Here is a 14,715-nt window from a genome sequence, read left to right as displayed (position 1 = left end):
CAGTTCTATTCCACTGGAATACTACAGTCTTTTGAAAGGATGCTGCCCTAGAGTAGAGAAATGCAGAGTGCTGAGTTGCTGAAGATATCAGCCCCAAGCTTTAGCTTACGTACAGTCCTGCAAGAAAATTAGTCAGCCATTGTGTTCTACAGCTCTAGTGCTTACTAGCTATAAGATGGCATTTTTTATGTTTTCCTGTGTATTCTTCTTTCAGTTACTAAAAAATTCCACAGGTTTTTTCCTGACAGGTGGATATTGGAAATGAGACAGGTAAGACAGCTTTTTAGGTTAAAATTCAAAAATACGTCTCTAAGTTTGTAAATAAATATATCAACTAAATTTATAAAAACATATGGATGTATTATAACCTTTCACAGGAATTACTGATATTTATTACCTTCCAACAATTTTACTAATTTATATAAACATTTTTATTACAGAAGAAACATTTCAAAAAACCCATCTTTATTATTTGTCAACACAAATGGAGCTTATGTTAGGCAAGTAGCTGTGCCTTGTGTTGAAAACTTATTTTGTTTTAATGTTTGTATTTGTGTATTTGATGACAAAGAACTAGATTCTTTACTAATAGTACGTAATAATTGCTTTATTAAATCAGTTTTCTTCTGTAACTACTTTTGATTTTAATGAATGTTGTACCATTCTAGCTGCCTCCTACTGTGAGAGGCCTTGTGTTTAAATTTATTGATCTGCATATAATCTTAAGTAATAATCTGGCAAGAAAGCAATAACAAAAAGGCTGAGTAAACAGTAACTATCAAATGTATGTAGCCAGTTTATGCATATCAAAATCCTTTGGTTTTTATTACTACTAGTGTTCTGGCAAGCTAGGAAAATTAACATCTAGAAGTCTGCTGTCTTCTGTATTCTTCAAGAAAAATGGCTTTTGTGCATTTTCTTATATAGTTTCATCATGCTAGAAAGAAATGACATGTAAGTCTTTTCATTTAGAAAGTTCTTTTCCTCTCTCACATGACTGCCACGAGGAAATGAAAGATGATGTCATTATATCCACTGCAGTATGAAATAATATGGACTCCAAGCAGAAACTCCTAGATTGCCTAGATTGATCATGTTTTATAAGGAATTAATTCATTACAGGTACATAACAAGTGATGTGAGGTTAAAGTGTGTTGTAAAACATAGTGACTTTTTGGAAGTTGATTTTAAAACTGCTGGTGAGGAAAAGTTTGTAAGAGGACGTAGTCAGATGGTTTGGTTCATTTTGTGACAGATTCTTTTACACCACATTCTAAGGAATAGTTGTTTGGGGTTTTTTGGTTTTGTTTTTTGGTGGGTTTTTGTGTTTGTGTGTCTGTTGTTGTTTTGATTTTTTGGAGCTTTTTTTTATTTTTTTAAAGAAAGGGAAACTAAATGAGGAAGATGAAGACAAAGGTGCTGTCACTTTTTACTCTGATTGATACTGAATAGTGTGTGACTACAGATCTATGTAGACCTATGAAGGATTCAAGATGACCAGACCATAATGTATTAATCTGACTGCAAAAAGTGAAAAGCTTAAAACAAAAGCACATTCAGATCTATTGAGGCATTTCAAGGACCAGTTCTGTAAATTAAGTGGGAATAGTTTTCAGCAACTGCTAGTGAAGACATGTTGTTTTATTTTGTATGATTTTAGCTTTAAGGAAGTTAAGCATTTACAGGAAATAAAGAGCTAGCAGGAGTAAATGGAATCAGTATGTTTAGGGTTTCAAATTTCATGGTATCATGGTGAATAAGGAGGTGGTGACTGATCTGCAGCAATTTTGTCATAAGCTGGTGGAGCATCAGGTACCTGTGGTAAGGAAAATGGGTGTGAAAGATCAAAAAAATCCCAACTGAATTACAAGGAAAATTACAAAAAAATGACATTAAACACACAGCAAGCTATTTACCAACATATTAGATACAGTTCTATGACTTAAAGAAGCTGAACTCATTCATTGTGTCTATTTTTTAAGGTTACTTTTTTGGTAGTATGTTTTCTGGTTTTGCATCAGATTCACTTTATTGCTATTGTTCATACATAGAGAGAATTTTTGGTGTTAAAAAGGCAGGAATATTTTTCTTTTATATATGGGGTATTTTTAGATTGATAATTCAAATATTGAAACTTTTATTTAGGAGTCTTGATGCAGGCATATTGTCATATTTGTAGTGGTAAAAATTTGAGCAGCTTCTTTAAAATTGTTTGAGGTTAGCCTCTTCTCAATTCTAAAAAAAATTCAGCGCACCCATTTATGTATACTTATCACTTAATTTAGCTTTTTGAAAATTGAAAGTTTAAATGTAATCATCTTTCTGTAATGATTAGAAGACCTAACACATTGAAGTTTTATAGTATTCTCTGATAATGCTTGTCAGAATATAGTATACTAGACACAATCCATTTGTTTTTTTGAATGGCAGAAAATCAGTTAGGGAGATGTTTGGGATTTGTCAGTGTATTTCAGCATTCAGGTGTTGCATCATTCTAATAAATTGCAAAATGCTAATACAATTTAAGAATAAATATAAATTGAAGACAATAACTTTAAAATAAACATTCTAAATAGTAGATGTAATTTTAAAAAAATTTCACTGTGCAAATTATTCCAAATACTACTTTCTAAGTTGATATTGAAGCATTGAAGACTCAAAGTATGAGGGAATACACCATGGGAGAAATCATCAAGTGCCTGTTTAACAACATTATCTCACCATGTCTTACTCCATTTTAAGTGAGATATTGAGTTGCAACTTACCACAGAATTAAAGTCTCTGTAGTCCTGCAGAGCCATTTTGCAGTCCAGTATTTCTCCCTCACCTACCACGTTTTGTATTGTGCTCACACTAGAGTTTTTGCTCTGTGACGGATCATAAAGAAATATGAGGAAGGTGAAAGGAAGAAGAGACTGTGAAGTTGGAGCAAAATTTGACAGCACATATACAGTATGTATTAGAAAGATATCTCACCTAACACTTTGCTGTCTCTGCTGAGACATATGCCCTCTCTCCTGTGTAATCCAATTACATTGCCAGAAAAATAAGTATTACATTTTTCGGACTGATGAAGGAACTGACATCTCATGTACTCAAATGCCTCCTATTTCTTATGGCAGCCATTTCTTTCCTTAATCCCCAACCTTTTTGTTTTCCAATTTTTAGAATTTCTTTTGTACACATTCTATACCAGTTCTCCCCAGCCTAAGAAATAGCCTAAGAAAAATAAGATTTTCAAAACCAAAAAGTAGGAATCTGTCATGAGAAGGAATTAAAAAACAGATTATGCTTATTGCCAGGATATACAAAGCGGGCATTCTGTTTGATATTTGAAGGGGTTTTTTGAGTATTACCTTCATTTTTTGCAACATTTCACTATGAAAGTTCAGCTTTTAGGTATTCTAACAGTTGATGTATGTATTGGATAGATAACTGGATAATTGGATAGAAAGAGAATGGGACAAAGTTAACAGAAACAGCAAGGAAGTGAATTTGCTGACTTACATGAGAGCTTTGCTGGTTTTTTTAGTCCCAAATAGTTACTTATATCTTCTTCAAAATATTAGATTAACTAAAATATACTGTAAAACATGTATTTGCATAAAGCTTTGTCCTAGTTTCAGCTGGAGTAGAGTTAATTTTCTTTTAAACAGGGGTACGGTGCTTTGTTTTGGATTCATTATGAGACTAATGCTGATAACATGATTATTTGGTTTTTGTTCAGTAGCTCTTGCTCTAAGTCAAAGAATTTTCAGTGGCTCATGCTCTGCCACAGAGCAGGTGCACAAGAAACTGGGAGGGCTCATGGCTGGGACACCTGACCTGGACTAGCCAAAGGGACATTCCACACCGGAAAACATCATGCTCAGTATAAAAATAAGGGATTTGGCTGGAAGGGGTCGATTGCTGCTCAGGAATTGAGATGGACATCAGCTGGGGGTGGTGAGAAACTCTTTTGGGCATCACTTGTTCCTTTGGGGTTTTACTCCTCTCTTTCTCACTCCTCTCTTTCTCACCTTTTCATTATGATGATTATTTGTAGTAGATGATTATATTTTGTTTCACTTAACTGAGCTGTTCTTATTTAACCCATGAAGTTCACCTTTTCTTTCCAATTCTCCTCCACACCACGGTGGCAGCAGGAAATAAGTGAGTGCCTACACAGTGATTAATTGATGTCTGGGGTTAAACCATAACAAGCTTTCACTTTAAAGAATTAAAAAGACCTCCTTTTCATAAGAGAGGGAGCAAAACTTCAAAACTAAAGCTTTGGGACTTCTAACAACAGTTGTTATGAGAAGGATTGTACCTTTTTAAAAATCATTTCTAAGAAGACTAAAGACTAATCATTTTCTAAAATGAAAATATTTTTAAAGTAGTCTTTAGAAAACAAATCTCAAACCCGTCCCACTTTTTTTTTGAATCTTAAAACTGCAAGTCAAATTTTATATGGATGAATCACACATTACCCATAGGTGAACATTTTTACCTACTTGTAACAGTTCTTTTTCTTCTCTGCTTTCTAGATTTACTCTAATTATATCTGTCCTTATTAGGGGTAAATCTTATGAACAGTGAATATATTACTTTTATTTAAATGAAGGGACTGAACGTCTCTTCATTTTGTGTAAATATAAATAAAATGCTTCCTACAAATAATTTTTTTTACTAATTTTACAAAATTTACAGATAAAGTTCTGCCTGTAAATGCTGCCTGAGATAATGATGTCCTGTTACAGATTTAAAGTTCTCTGCATTATTGTCATGCAAATCAAGGTAATATGTTGCCAAATAAGAGCATGAGAGAAAATGAGCTGCCACACTTACCTGCAGACTTTTGTAGCCACTACGTCTTTTGTAATACCAGCAGCCAAAGGCAAGTAAAATTGCCAGCACCAAAATGAACAGTCCAATACCCAGAGCTCTGTTGGGAAAGCAAAACAAAATAATTTGCACCACAACTAGATGCATCCTCCCAGGAGCAAGTATGGTTAGACCAAAAGTTTGTGTCAGCGTCTTTTTAGCAGAGGAAGGCATGGAGCATAATTTACCTCAGAAAATAGGCAAAGTATCAATAACTTCAGTTAGTTTCTATAGATTTAGCTGTTAGCTAATTTGTATATGAAATTCTTAAACATTTTAAAAATATATTCATTTGAAAATAATTACCTACCAGTGACTACTGATTCCAAGAACATACCTGTCTCTAACTCTCACAAATCACAGCATTGTGGTATTGCAAGTGAATGTGCATTAAATTAAATGCCACCTGCATTTAATTTAATGCACACCTGCCATCTGCAATGGTGCCGCGCATTTTATTTGCTAAATTTCATTAGGCAGCAAGTATTTAAAATGTATCCTAATTGGATCATATTGCAACAACTTCTTACGAATGAAGGGGTTTTTTGATACATAAAACACATTGCAACCTTAAAAAATGAGTAAGAAATTTTTAATTATTCATAAAGAGCTCTATAAGGATTTAGTTCTTGCATGACATGCTAGGCACACTGTTGGTGTCACTGGGTTCTTTTTGGGAAAATATGCTTTGCAAACTCTGCTGTAAAACATCCTTCCCACTACTCACTGGGGACTTGGCAGAAGCAGCACATTTCCACTTTACATCAAAAAGCAAGCTGCCAAAGTAATTTTAAATTTCCTAGTCACAAAAAGCCTTCCTTTAATGTTAATATCCTCCCTGTTGAGAAATACTGAATTCATTCCCCTTTTTTTTTTTTTTGTTCATTCCCTGTTCAGGAACAGAAAAATATATGAAATGGTTAAAGGGAAAAGAGTATGGGGGAAAAATTGTTATGTGAATCAGGATAAATCCATTATAACATACTTCTGTATATCTTATGCCTAGTTGCCTTGCAGTAATTACCCCAGGCTTTTCCATTGGGACTGAGTAGAGGCGTAGATACTTACCACAGAGTTTTTTTTATATATATGTGGTCATTTTCACTGACTCCAAGTTTCATAAAGGAGTATTTCCTTGTGAACTAAAAAGCCTGAAAGGAGATGCAAGCAGATTTGTGTGGCAGAACAGGCTGCCTTTTTGTCTGAATTTCCTTTGTGCTATTTGGAACATGAAGCCCCTTGGAGACAAAGGGATTTTCTTTTTCCCAAGTGTGTGGATCTTGTAAGTTGCTCCTGCCCCTTGAAGACTTTGTGTGGCCTGCAGGCTTGTTTAACCCAAGAACAGAGCTCACAGCAGTCACTTTATGATGCAGCCACAGTTGTGAGATGGCTCCACTGGTTTTCCTACTCTTGCCATCATAGTTGAAACTTGGAGGGACTACTTCTGCAGGCAGCTGGTGCCCTCTCTACATTTTTAGACTTCTTGGTTGTCACGTGTTGTGTTGTTTTAGCTGTCCATTGGCCTGTATGCCTCTGTCCTGGTTTAGGGCAAATTTAGGAGAAAACCCAGAATGTATTTCTGGAGCTGGTACTTCTGATTGCACATTTGCCGTCTAACTCCTTCCCTAACTACTCGGAGGCTAGTATGGAAAGTGTGGATGCAATTTCTTGCCATTCCAGTTAAAGCGGAAGTTGTGCTGCTAGGAATCTGGGTTCATATCTAGAATACTTCTGGTGCTGGAAGGAGAGGGTCACTGTTATGTATCTGGAAAAACTACTTACAGATGCAGCCACTAGAATTCACAGCAGTTAGAGGTGAGCATGCCTAGTTTCTTGTGTTTTTTTTTTTTTTTTTTTTTTTTTTTTTTTTTTTTTTTTTTTTTTTTTTAGAACTGAGCTGCTTTGGATGGACTAATAGGGAGCTTTATCCTTTATTTATTCTTTTTGCCAGGGCTGATGGAGGAGCAGCCATCTTGCAGTATGAGTGATTGCAACAAGTCATTAAGTTTGGGGCCCAGTAAGCCAGAACTAGCAGCACAGTTCACATACAGATATCCCAAGCACACTGGAATTACTTGCCTTATGTAATAAAATGTTAGCAGTTGGGCAGTGTCTCTAATAATCCCAGACCAAACATATTTTATTGTAATTCAAAGATAAAAAATATATGCCAGAAACAATTTGGGAGTCATGTTTGTATGGCACTGATGTTTTTTGCTCTTTTTTTTTAACCATTTCTCTGGGGGTGTTCTGCCATTCTTTAGGGTGAGATAATGTCCCTTTGAGGTTCCTAAGAGAGGTCTGTGAATATAGAGATTTAGTACACAGATCACCTTGCAGCAGCCTTAAAAGTAAATTCTAAATAAGCCTCAATAAACCTGGTAAAGGTTGTGATCATATGATTTAACTCCAGATTATTGAATTCTGCAATTCTGATTTTTCTTATCATTGAGGGCTGTCTCAGTGAGTTTGCACTATGACAAACATTAGAGAGAACTACAAGATAGTTAAAAGGCATTCCATCTATATACAACAGTGAATTTTTTTGATACAATTTTCTGGTTTTCTTTCAATACAAATTCTTTCACCAGCTTACATGCCAACATAGGTTTTGATTTATGCTTACTCTTCTGCTGCAAAATAGACATGTCCTTTCCCTCTGAAGTAGTTGCTATCCAGGTGGTTATGTCTTCTGGGCATTTTGTGAGGTTGGTCCTGCTCAAACCTACAGGGTAGAAACACAGTGTGTCAGTGTGATAAATTATTTGTTACCATTGAAGCTTAATTATTTTCAGCTTCTTTGTTTCAATAGGAGCATTTTAGAGAGGCAGGATGATCTGATATCTTCAGAATCAAGTAGATCCATATACACATGCAACTGTCCCAATTTAGGATAAAGCTCAAAACCATAACTATCATCTACATATTAGTATCACCACTGACATCAAGGTGTTTGCAACTGAGTGTAACAGTTTGCAGAATTTGATGTGGTCTGTTTAGGTACCAAGTGATGGCAGATTTCTGAAGTAAAATCTAGAATATAGAAAAAAAAAGGCAATTTACCTGGACAAGAAAAACTATTTAAAAGAAAAACTAATATTGTTCTTTAAAATACTTGTTTTTCTGTTCTGTAATTTCCCAGAATTCTGTAATTCTGTAACACTTAGGGGATAGTTTTTCAGTCACTGGCGACTCTCAGAGATCTGTTGAATTTCAGGTGGGAATACTGATTTATGTCTGCTGACAATCTAAACTCAGATTTGTAGGGAATTTATATTACAATCTTTATTCCCAGTCTTAAGGTGGTAATCACAGCTGTCTGAATAGTTAAAAATCTACTCAATCAAATACAGTGAAGAAGAAATCCATACATAATCATGTTTCTGTAATGTGAAGAGCACAACAACAGATCTTACTTCATTGTATCCCACTAATCTTACCTACCCTATAAAGGTAAATTAGAAAACACAATGACTTTACTGAAGATAATTCTAGCCAAGGAAAGAAAACATGTTGAGTTCACTTAGAGACAGTCAAGCCTCTTCTAAAGCATAATTTTTAAGCAAAGCTGAAAATTTTGTGTAAAACAAAAAAATAGAAATCTTACCTCCTTCAGACCTGTATTCTGTCTGTTAACTGAAGGCATATGCAGCTTTCTTTGACTTGGTCTGCTTTTTTCTCCTTTCATCTGTCCTCTTATGACTATCACGAGTTTAAATTCCTTTCAGTACAGCTTCTGAATGCATTAATTAGCATGAAAGGGGTAAGGAGGCAACTTCTCATTTTCTTCTGCATCTTTCCCTCTTAAAAAGCAGCAGAAAAATCTGTTATTTCTTGATTAATTACATGTGCTCTGAGAGACAGGCCAACACCTTTTTACCTGCCCAATAAGTACAAGCTCCTACAGTGGGCAGACTGTTTCTAGATTCAAACATGTTTTGATCTAAGTCTGCTTATTTTGTTACAGAGGACTGCTATTTTTGCATGTGCTATAGCTTTGTTTAGGCACTCTTTTTGCACCATTTCAACACTGTGCAAAATAGTATATGTGGACCAAAACTTGTTACACTGTGACAGAAGTGTCTTAGATTAAGGTAAGTACAGTTTCATTCTATACTGAGAAGCAAATACTGCAACAAAAAGAGGGTACATCCCATGGGCTGCAGAACGAATGAAGCCTTTGCCTGTGTTAACACTGTAGTCATTCCATTTACAAGGTCAGGCAAGAAATGGCAGTCTGCGATTGATTCAGAGGTCTGGGTACTGTGATATGCCAGCAGTTAGTTACTGCTAAAAGAGCAAGGAGATAAAAGAACCATGTTCTGCTTGTCATTTGTCCTAATGAATCATTAATCTGAGTCTCTCTGTCCCTCTACAAATTTTTTTTAAGTTTGAAGGATTAAGCACTTTTAAGTTTTCACTTGTCTTTGAAGCTGTGCACAGGGCTCTAAATATGGTCAAAATGGCTGACAGACTCAAAAGAAAATAGGAAAGAACAGATAGTGGAAGTGACCAACATCCATTTCATTAGAAGTCAGATGAAAAGTATTAACATTGATATTTTTTAGCTAGTGTGGGCCTGCTTCTGTATTTTTCCTAATTATGGTAAAAATCTGACTTGTCTATATATTTTTCCATGGTAGTGCCTAGTGACCGAACCAGAGGCAGTGACCACAGACTGAAACACAGGCTGTGCTCTCTGAACATCAGGAAACCCTTTTTTCTGTGAGGGTGACTGGGCACTGGCACAGGCTGCCAGAGAGTTTGTTGAGTCTCCTCCACTGGAGATCTGCAAAAGCCATTTGGACACAGTCATGGGCAACCAGCTCCAAATGGCTCTGCTGCAACAGGGGGTTAGACCACAGGGCCTCAGAGGTGCCTTCCAAACTCAATCATTCTGTGATTAGTGCCAGAAGGGTCTAGTTGGTTTTGCTAGACCTGTTAAAAGTTTGAAGCAACACAGTTTTTGCAGAGGGGAAGATAAAGGGTGCAGGAAGAAGGAACAGTGAGGAGCATAAACTTGCTAATTTGTGCAAGTTAACCCAGATGAACTCAATAGGAATTTCAAAGGTGAAAGAGATGCAGGGAAGTTTCTGTAAATATCTATGTGTGTAAAACTGTAAGTGGATGCTATCACAGTCTGTCAAGTTCCCAAGAAACATGCCAGCCCTTGTGCATTCTGAAGTGTTGTAAAGTTCCTTATCAAATCATGTGTTTTCCTGAAGAAAACCTTCACTTCTGGAAGAGGATGATAACTGAAGCTTGCTTGATCAAGCTGCGTGATCTTGTGAGAATCAAAACACTAATAAAGAAAATGCACGTGATTTCTTCATGTAGAAAAAAGGTCTCTGACCCTTACTTGCCTCAAGTGATGTGTGGGGTAAAATGTCAACTTGAATATTACGTGTTCTGAATGAATCTCTTGTTAATAGTGTAGCAGGAAAGGAAAAAAACTGAAACAGCTTTGTCATGGATCTGTGGTGCTATCTGGAATGTAAATGCATAATGCTGCTATTGAGGATTTGGATGGATGAGGAGATGAAACACCACATCCTGCTTTTGATCTCAGTCTTTTTACAAAATGTTATTTCTGTGATGTAGTGCTGCTAACTCCATCAATGCAAAGTCACTGGGATTGATGCATGGATTCCAAAGGTGTTACATTTTCAAAGATAACTATTCAGGAGAAGAGGATGGAAGAGTTTGGAGAACCCCTGAAGTAACCCAGCTTTTTTCTGATAGCCAAACTTGTGGCAAATCCAGGACACTCTGATGAATCTTGGTGAAAGGTAGGAAATGAGTACTTCTGGTGTAACTGAAAATAACAGGCCTGACCTTTGAAAAAGAATAGCTGTTGGTTGGTTTTGTGCTGTTGACATTATGATCCCATCTTTCTAGGACAAGATCCTGGGATTTATATTAATTTACTTCCTTTAATTGATAATTCTTTATCTCTGGCATTTGAGGCTTCCTACAGCACACAGAGCAAAGAAAAACAAGTATGACACCTGATTTAGTTTTGAGTTTTATGGGAAATTCAGTGGAAACTCACAGACATTTCACTGCTAAATCTACATTACCAGTAACAGAGTACAGTAAGAGAAAATGAGGAATTATATCCCTTTCAGTTAATTCTGGGGATCCTTGTCTCTCCATGGTTTGGGGACTTATTTGAAGGAGGCTTCCATGCTGAAGAATTCCACTATAGGCTGGATTTGAAGCTTTTTGAAAAGAAGCTATTCCTGAACTTGCTTCTACCTTGACTGCAGGCCCCTCCAGGGAGCAACATGTCCTGTAGACTGCCTTGCACAAGCACCACAAATATGTTCATCCTGAAAGCCTGGTTCATGACAGAAACTTCTTCAGGTAATTTCCAAATGAAGTGGTGGTCCTTACTGTCAGACCCTTCTCCCTCTGCTCCACCTCTGAATCTTACAGTAAAGAAGGAATGATAGTCTTAATCCTGTAGAAGCTGTGTCAAGAGGATGCCATGATTAAAGTGGTGCCTTTGTTACTCTACCACGTTTTCCTAAAGAAAAATGTTTGATCAGCTTTCTGGCAGTTTTCCTTTGCTCCTACTTTGCGGTAAACTGGAGATTCTGAGCCCAGGGGATTGTTCAGATTTGTGGGGCTTTCTCCATGAGATGCAGAATGGTCAGCCATGCGTGAAAAACTTTTGGTTGCAGTTGAGTGCTATCAAGGTGAGGTTGAATTTCTTCCCTTGCATGTAATTTCAGGAGGCCGTACCAGGATTCAAGAAAATGATAGTGCTTTCTAAAGCCTCACAATCCTGTTTCCACTGAAATGAACTTTGCTAACAGTTTTGGGCTGAGAAACTCCTTACAGATGGGCTGCTGATTTAGGCCTCTGAGGCCATGGCTTGAAGAAAATTAGTATAGTCAACACTGACTACATTCTTAGAACTTGGATCAAAAGAGTTCTTTGCAATAGGTTGCTCAGGGAGGTGGCAGAGTCACCATCCCTGAAGATGTCTCAGAGGCATGTGCACTGGGTTATGTGGTTTGGATTTGGAGGAGACAGTGGCAGTGCTGGGTGGATGGTTGGACTTCATGATCTTAAAGGTCTCCTCCAACTTTGATTATTCTGTGATTCTAAGTAATCCCTGTAGTAATAGTCCAGTGAAATTTAACTTGGAATGTTTTACTTCAGCTGCAGCTGAAGTAAAAGCAGTTCCAAAATGAATACAAACACTCAATACTTCAGCTCTGGACATGAGGGAAACAGACTTCCGGCTGCTCAGGGAATTAGTGAGTAAGATACCCTGGGAAGATACCTGCTTTTGCTGGGTGCGGGGGTCTGTCAGTTCTGGTCATATTTTAAACAACATCTCTAAAGGTATAGGCAATTCCCAAATGCCAGAAGTCAAGCAGGGGAGGCAGAAGATGGCTTGGCTGAGCAGGAATCTTCTTTGGGAGGTAGAGGCAAAAAAAGGAAGATGTAGGATCAGCAGAGGCAAGGTCAGGTGACATGGGAGGATTACAGAAATGCTGCTCACCACTGCAGGGAGAAAACTTGTCATGCTGAAGCTCAACTGGAGTTGAAGCTGGCCCCATCTGAGGGGAACAGTAAAAAGCTTTTTCACATATATTAATGGCAAAAGGCAGTGCAGAAATAATATCAGCCTGTTACAGGATGAGGGTGGTCACCTCAAAAACAGGGACATGGACAAGGCAGAGATGTTTAACACTTTCTTTGCCTCTACTTTCAACACCAATAAGGGACAAAGGGGATCCCACTGCCTGGAGCTAGAGGACCATGGCTATGAGAACGATCAGCTCCCATGATCCTGAAATTGTACAAAATGTCCAGCATTCAGCTGAATAAACACATCACGTGATGGGTGATCAAGTGGCTGATGGGCTGCACAAAGGCTTCCAGTGAATGAGGTGTCATCAGGCTGATGACCTGTCACTAGTGGGGTTCCACAGGGCTCCACCTTAGGGCTTAGGTGCTCTTTAGCATCTTAATGATTTGGATGCAGGACTCAAACCCTAAGTTTGCTGAAGACATTAAACTGGGAGGAGCTGTTGAATTCTTTGGAGGCAGAAAGGCCCTGCAGGGCTAGAAATTGCAGGTGACAAACAAATGAAGTTTAACAAGAAAAGGTGTCAGATTCTGGCCCTGAGATAAGACAACCCTGGATGTGTGTATAGACTAGAGAATGAGGCTGAAGAGCAGCACTGCAGGAAGGGATGTCAGGGTCCTGGTCTGTGGAAAGTTGAACATGGTCAGCAGTACCCCAGCAGCCAGGAGGGCCAGCCATGTCCTGGGGGGCATCAGGAACAGCTGGGCAAGGGAGAGGATTGTCCTGCTCTGCTCTGCACTGGAGCAGCCTCACCTTGACTGCTGGGGGCAGTTCTGGGTGCCACAATAAAAGAGGGTAATGAGGATGCCTCCTGCCCAAAGGAGGGTGATGAGGAGGATGAGAGGTCTGGAGGGGAAGCCATGTGAGCAGTGGCTGAGGTCACTTGGTCTGTTCAGCCTGCCTGACAGGAGATTTCATTGTGGTCTTCAGCATCCTCATGAGGGGAAGAGGAGGGGCAGGCACTGATCTCTTCTCTGTGGTAACCAGTGACAAGATCCAAGGGAGTGGCCTGAAGTTGTGTCAGGGAAGGTTTAAGCTGGATATCATGAAAATGTTCTTCACCCGGAGGGTAGCTGGGCACAAGAAGAGGCTCCCCAAGGAAGTGGTCAGAGCACCAAGCCTGACAGCGTTCAAGAAACATTTGGACAACACTCTCAGGCACGTGATGTGACTCTTGGGATGGTCAGGAGTTGAATTTTGGTGATCCTGATTGACCCTTTCCAATTCAGTTTATCCCATGATTCTCTGATATGACTTCTTTTGTGCCATTAGACAGATACATAGCAACAAGATGACAGTGTGTCCAAGGGACTAATACTATTCAGTGCATTTAGCAAAGAAAATAGAAGTATTTCTCACAAGATCCTGTTCAGCCTAGTGGGAACCAGGAGAAATTTCCAGCCTGAGCCCTGACAGAGCCAGTTCTGAGCTCAGACTGGGCTGGTCAGGACTTCAGCCATTTGGGCCAAGAAAGCCCCAAGGATGTTGTCAGCCCAATCACGCCGTACCATGTCCATGTTGCCAGGCTGTCCTCATAGCTTCAGCCTGAGCTCTCTCTGTTTCAGCTTTGCTGGTGCCTTACCCCAATACCATGCACTGCTGTATCTCTTCTATTCCTCCTGTTGGTGCCAGAGATGCTGTTTGGTGCCCCCAAACCTGCTGCTCCCCCTGCCTCCAGCCCTGGTTCCACAGCCTCTCAGTGATCCTCTGCTGAACTCAGTCATCTTTGTCAACTTCTTTCCTGTGCTTTGCTGCTCCAAAATGTATGCACAACCATGGAGCAGAGGGAAACAATCACCTTCCTTGACCTACTCCTTGCGCCCTGTTCTTCCAGCATAGTGTGCCACTAAGTGCCTTGTTTGCTGCCATGTCAAAATAAATTTGTGACAGGGCTTGTAATAAAATACAGAACTTTAACAGGATGCCAGAGGTGGAAATTGCATCTATTAAACTTTTCCCCATTCTTTCCACTTCCAGCAATACCACTTCCATTTTATAAAATGAAGAGTTATTTTAAGTAGTGGAACGCTGCAGAAGACTGAAGAATAATACTCCTAGAAAAATCTAAATTTTTCAATTGATAAGTTTGAAAAGGATTTTGTCAGAGTCTTACTACTAAGACTTTGCATACTCAGGTGTGCTCCTTCCAATACGTGTTCTTCAATCAAGCCCCCACAGGTAGTTGATTTATTAATGGTTCAGCTGATTCCCTGTAAGTTAAATTAAATTTTTGAAATGCTTGT

General features: G+C 38.5%; 1 protein-coding gene across 1 annotated transcript; it reads right to left on the bottom strand.

Moving 5' to 3' along the window:
* Positions 1-1,563: 1,563 nt before the first annotated feature.
* Positions 1,564-8,511, bottom strand: MLANA (melan-A). The gene is made up of 5 exons (XM_041396959.1): positions 8,474-8,511; positions 7,493-7,591; positions 4,831-4,927; positions 2,766-2,867; positions 1,564-1,816 (listed from the first exon to the last, which is right to left on the bottom strand). The coding sequence occupies exons 2-5, from the start codon at positions 7,564-7,566 to the stop codon at positions 1,748-1,750; spliced, it is 342 nt and encodes a 113-aa protein (XP_041252893.1). The 5' UTR covers positions 7,567-7,591; positions 8,474-8,511; the 3' UTR covers positions 1,564-1,747.
* Positions 8,512-14,715: the final 6,204 nt, after the last annotated feature.

The sequence above is a fragment of the Onychostruthus taczanowskii genome, unplaced genomic scaffold (assembly GCF_017590055.1).
Source record: "Onychostruthus taczanowskii isolate IOZ18803 unplaced genomic scaffold, ASM1759005v1 scaffold133, whole genome shotgun sequence".
Taxonomy (NCBI): Eukaryota; Metazoa; Chordata; class Aves; order Passeriformes; family Passeridae; genus Onychostruthus; species Onychostruthus taczanowskii.
The sequence above is the reverse complement of the archived record's forward strand: the minus strand, read 5'-3'. Positions and strand labels throughout refer to the sequence as shown.

Coding starts and splice junctions, on each gene's coding strand:
- MLANA (XM_041396959.1), bottom strand. CDS start 7,566: ATGCCCAGAAGACATAACCACCTGGATAGCAACTACTTCAGAGGGAAA. Junction 2,868..4,830: donor GTGGCTACAAAAGTCTGCAG/GTAAGTGTGGCA, acceptor GATCCGTCACAG/AGCAAAAACTCTAGTGTGAG. Junction 1,817..2,765: donor ACAGAGACTTTAATTCTGTG/GTAAGTTGCAAC, acceptor TCCTTACCACAG/GTACCTGATGCTCCACCAGC.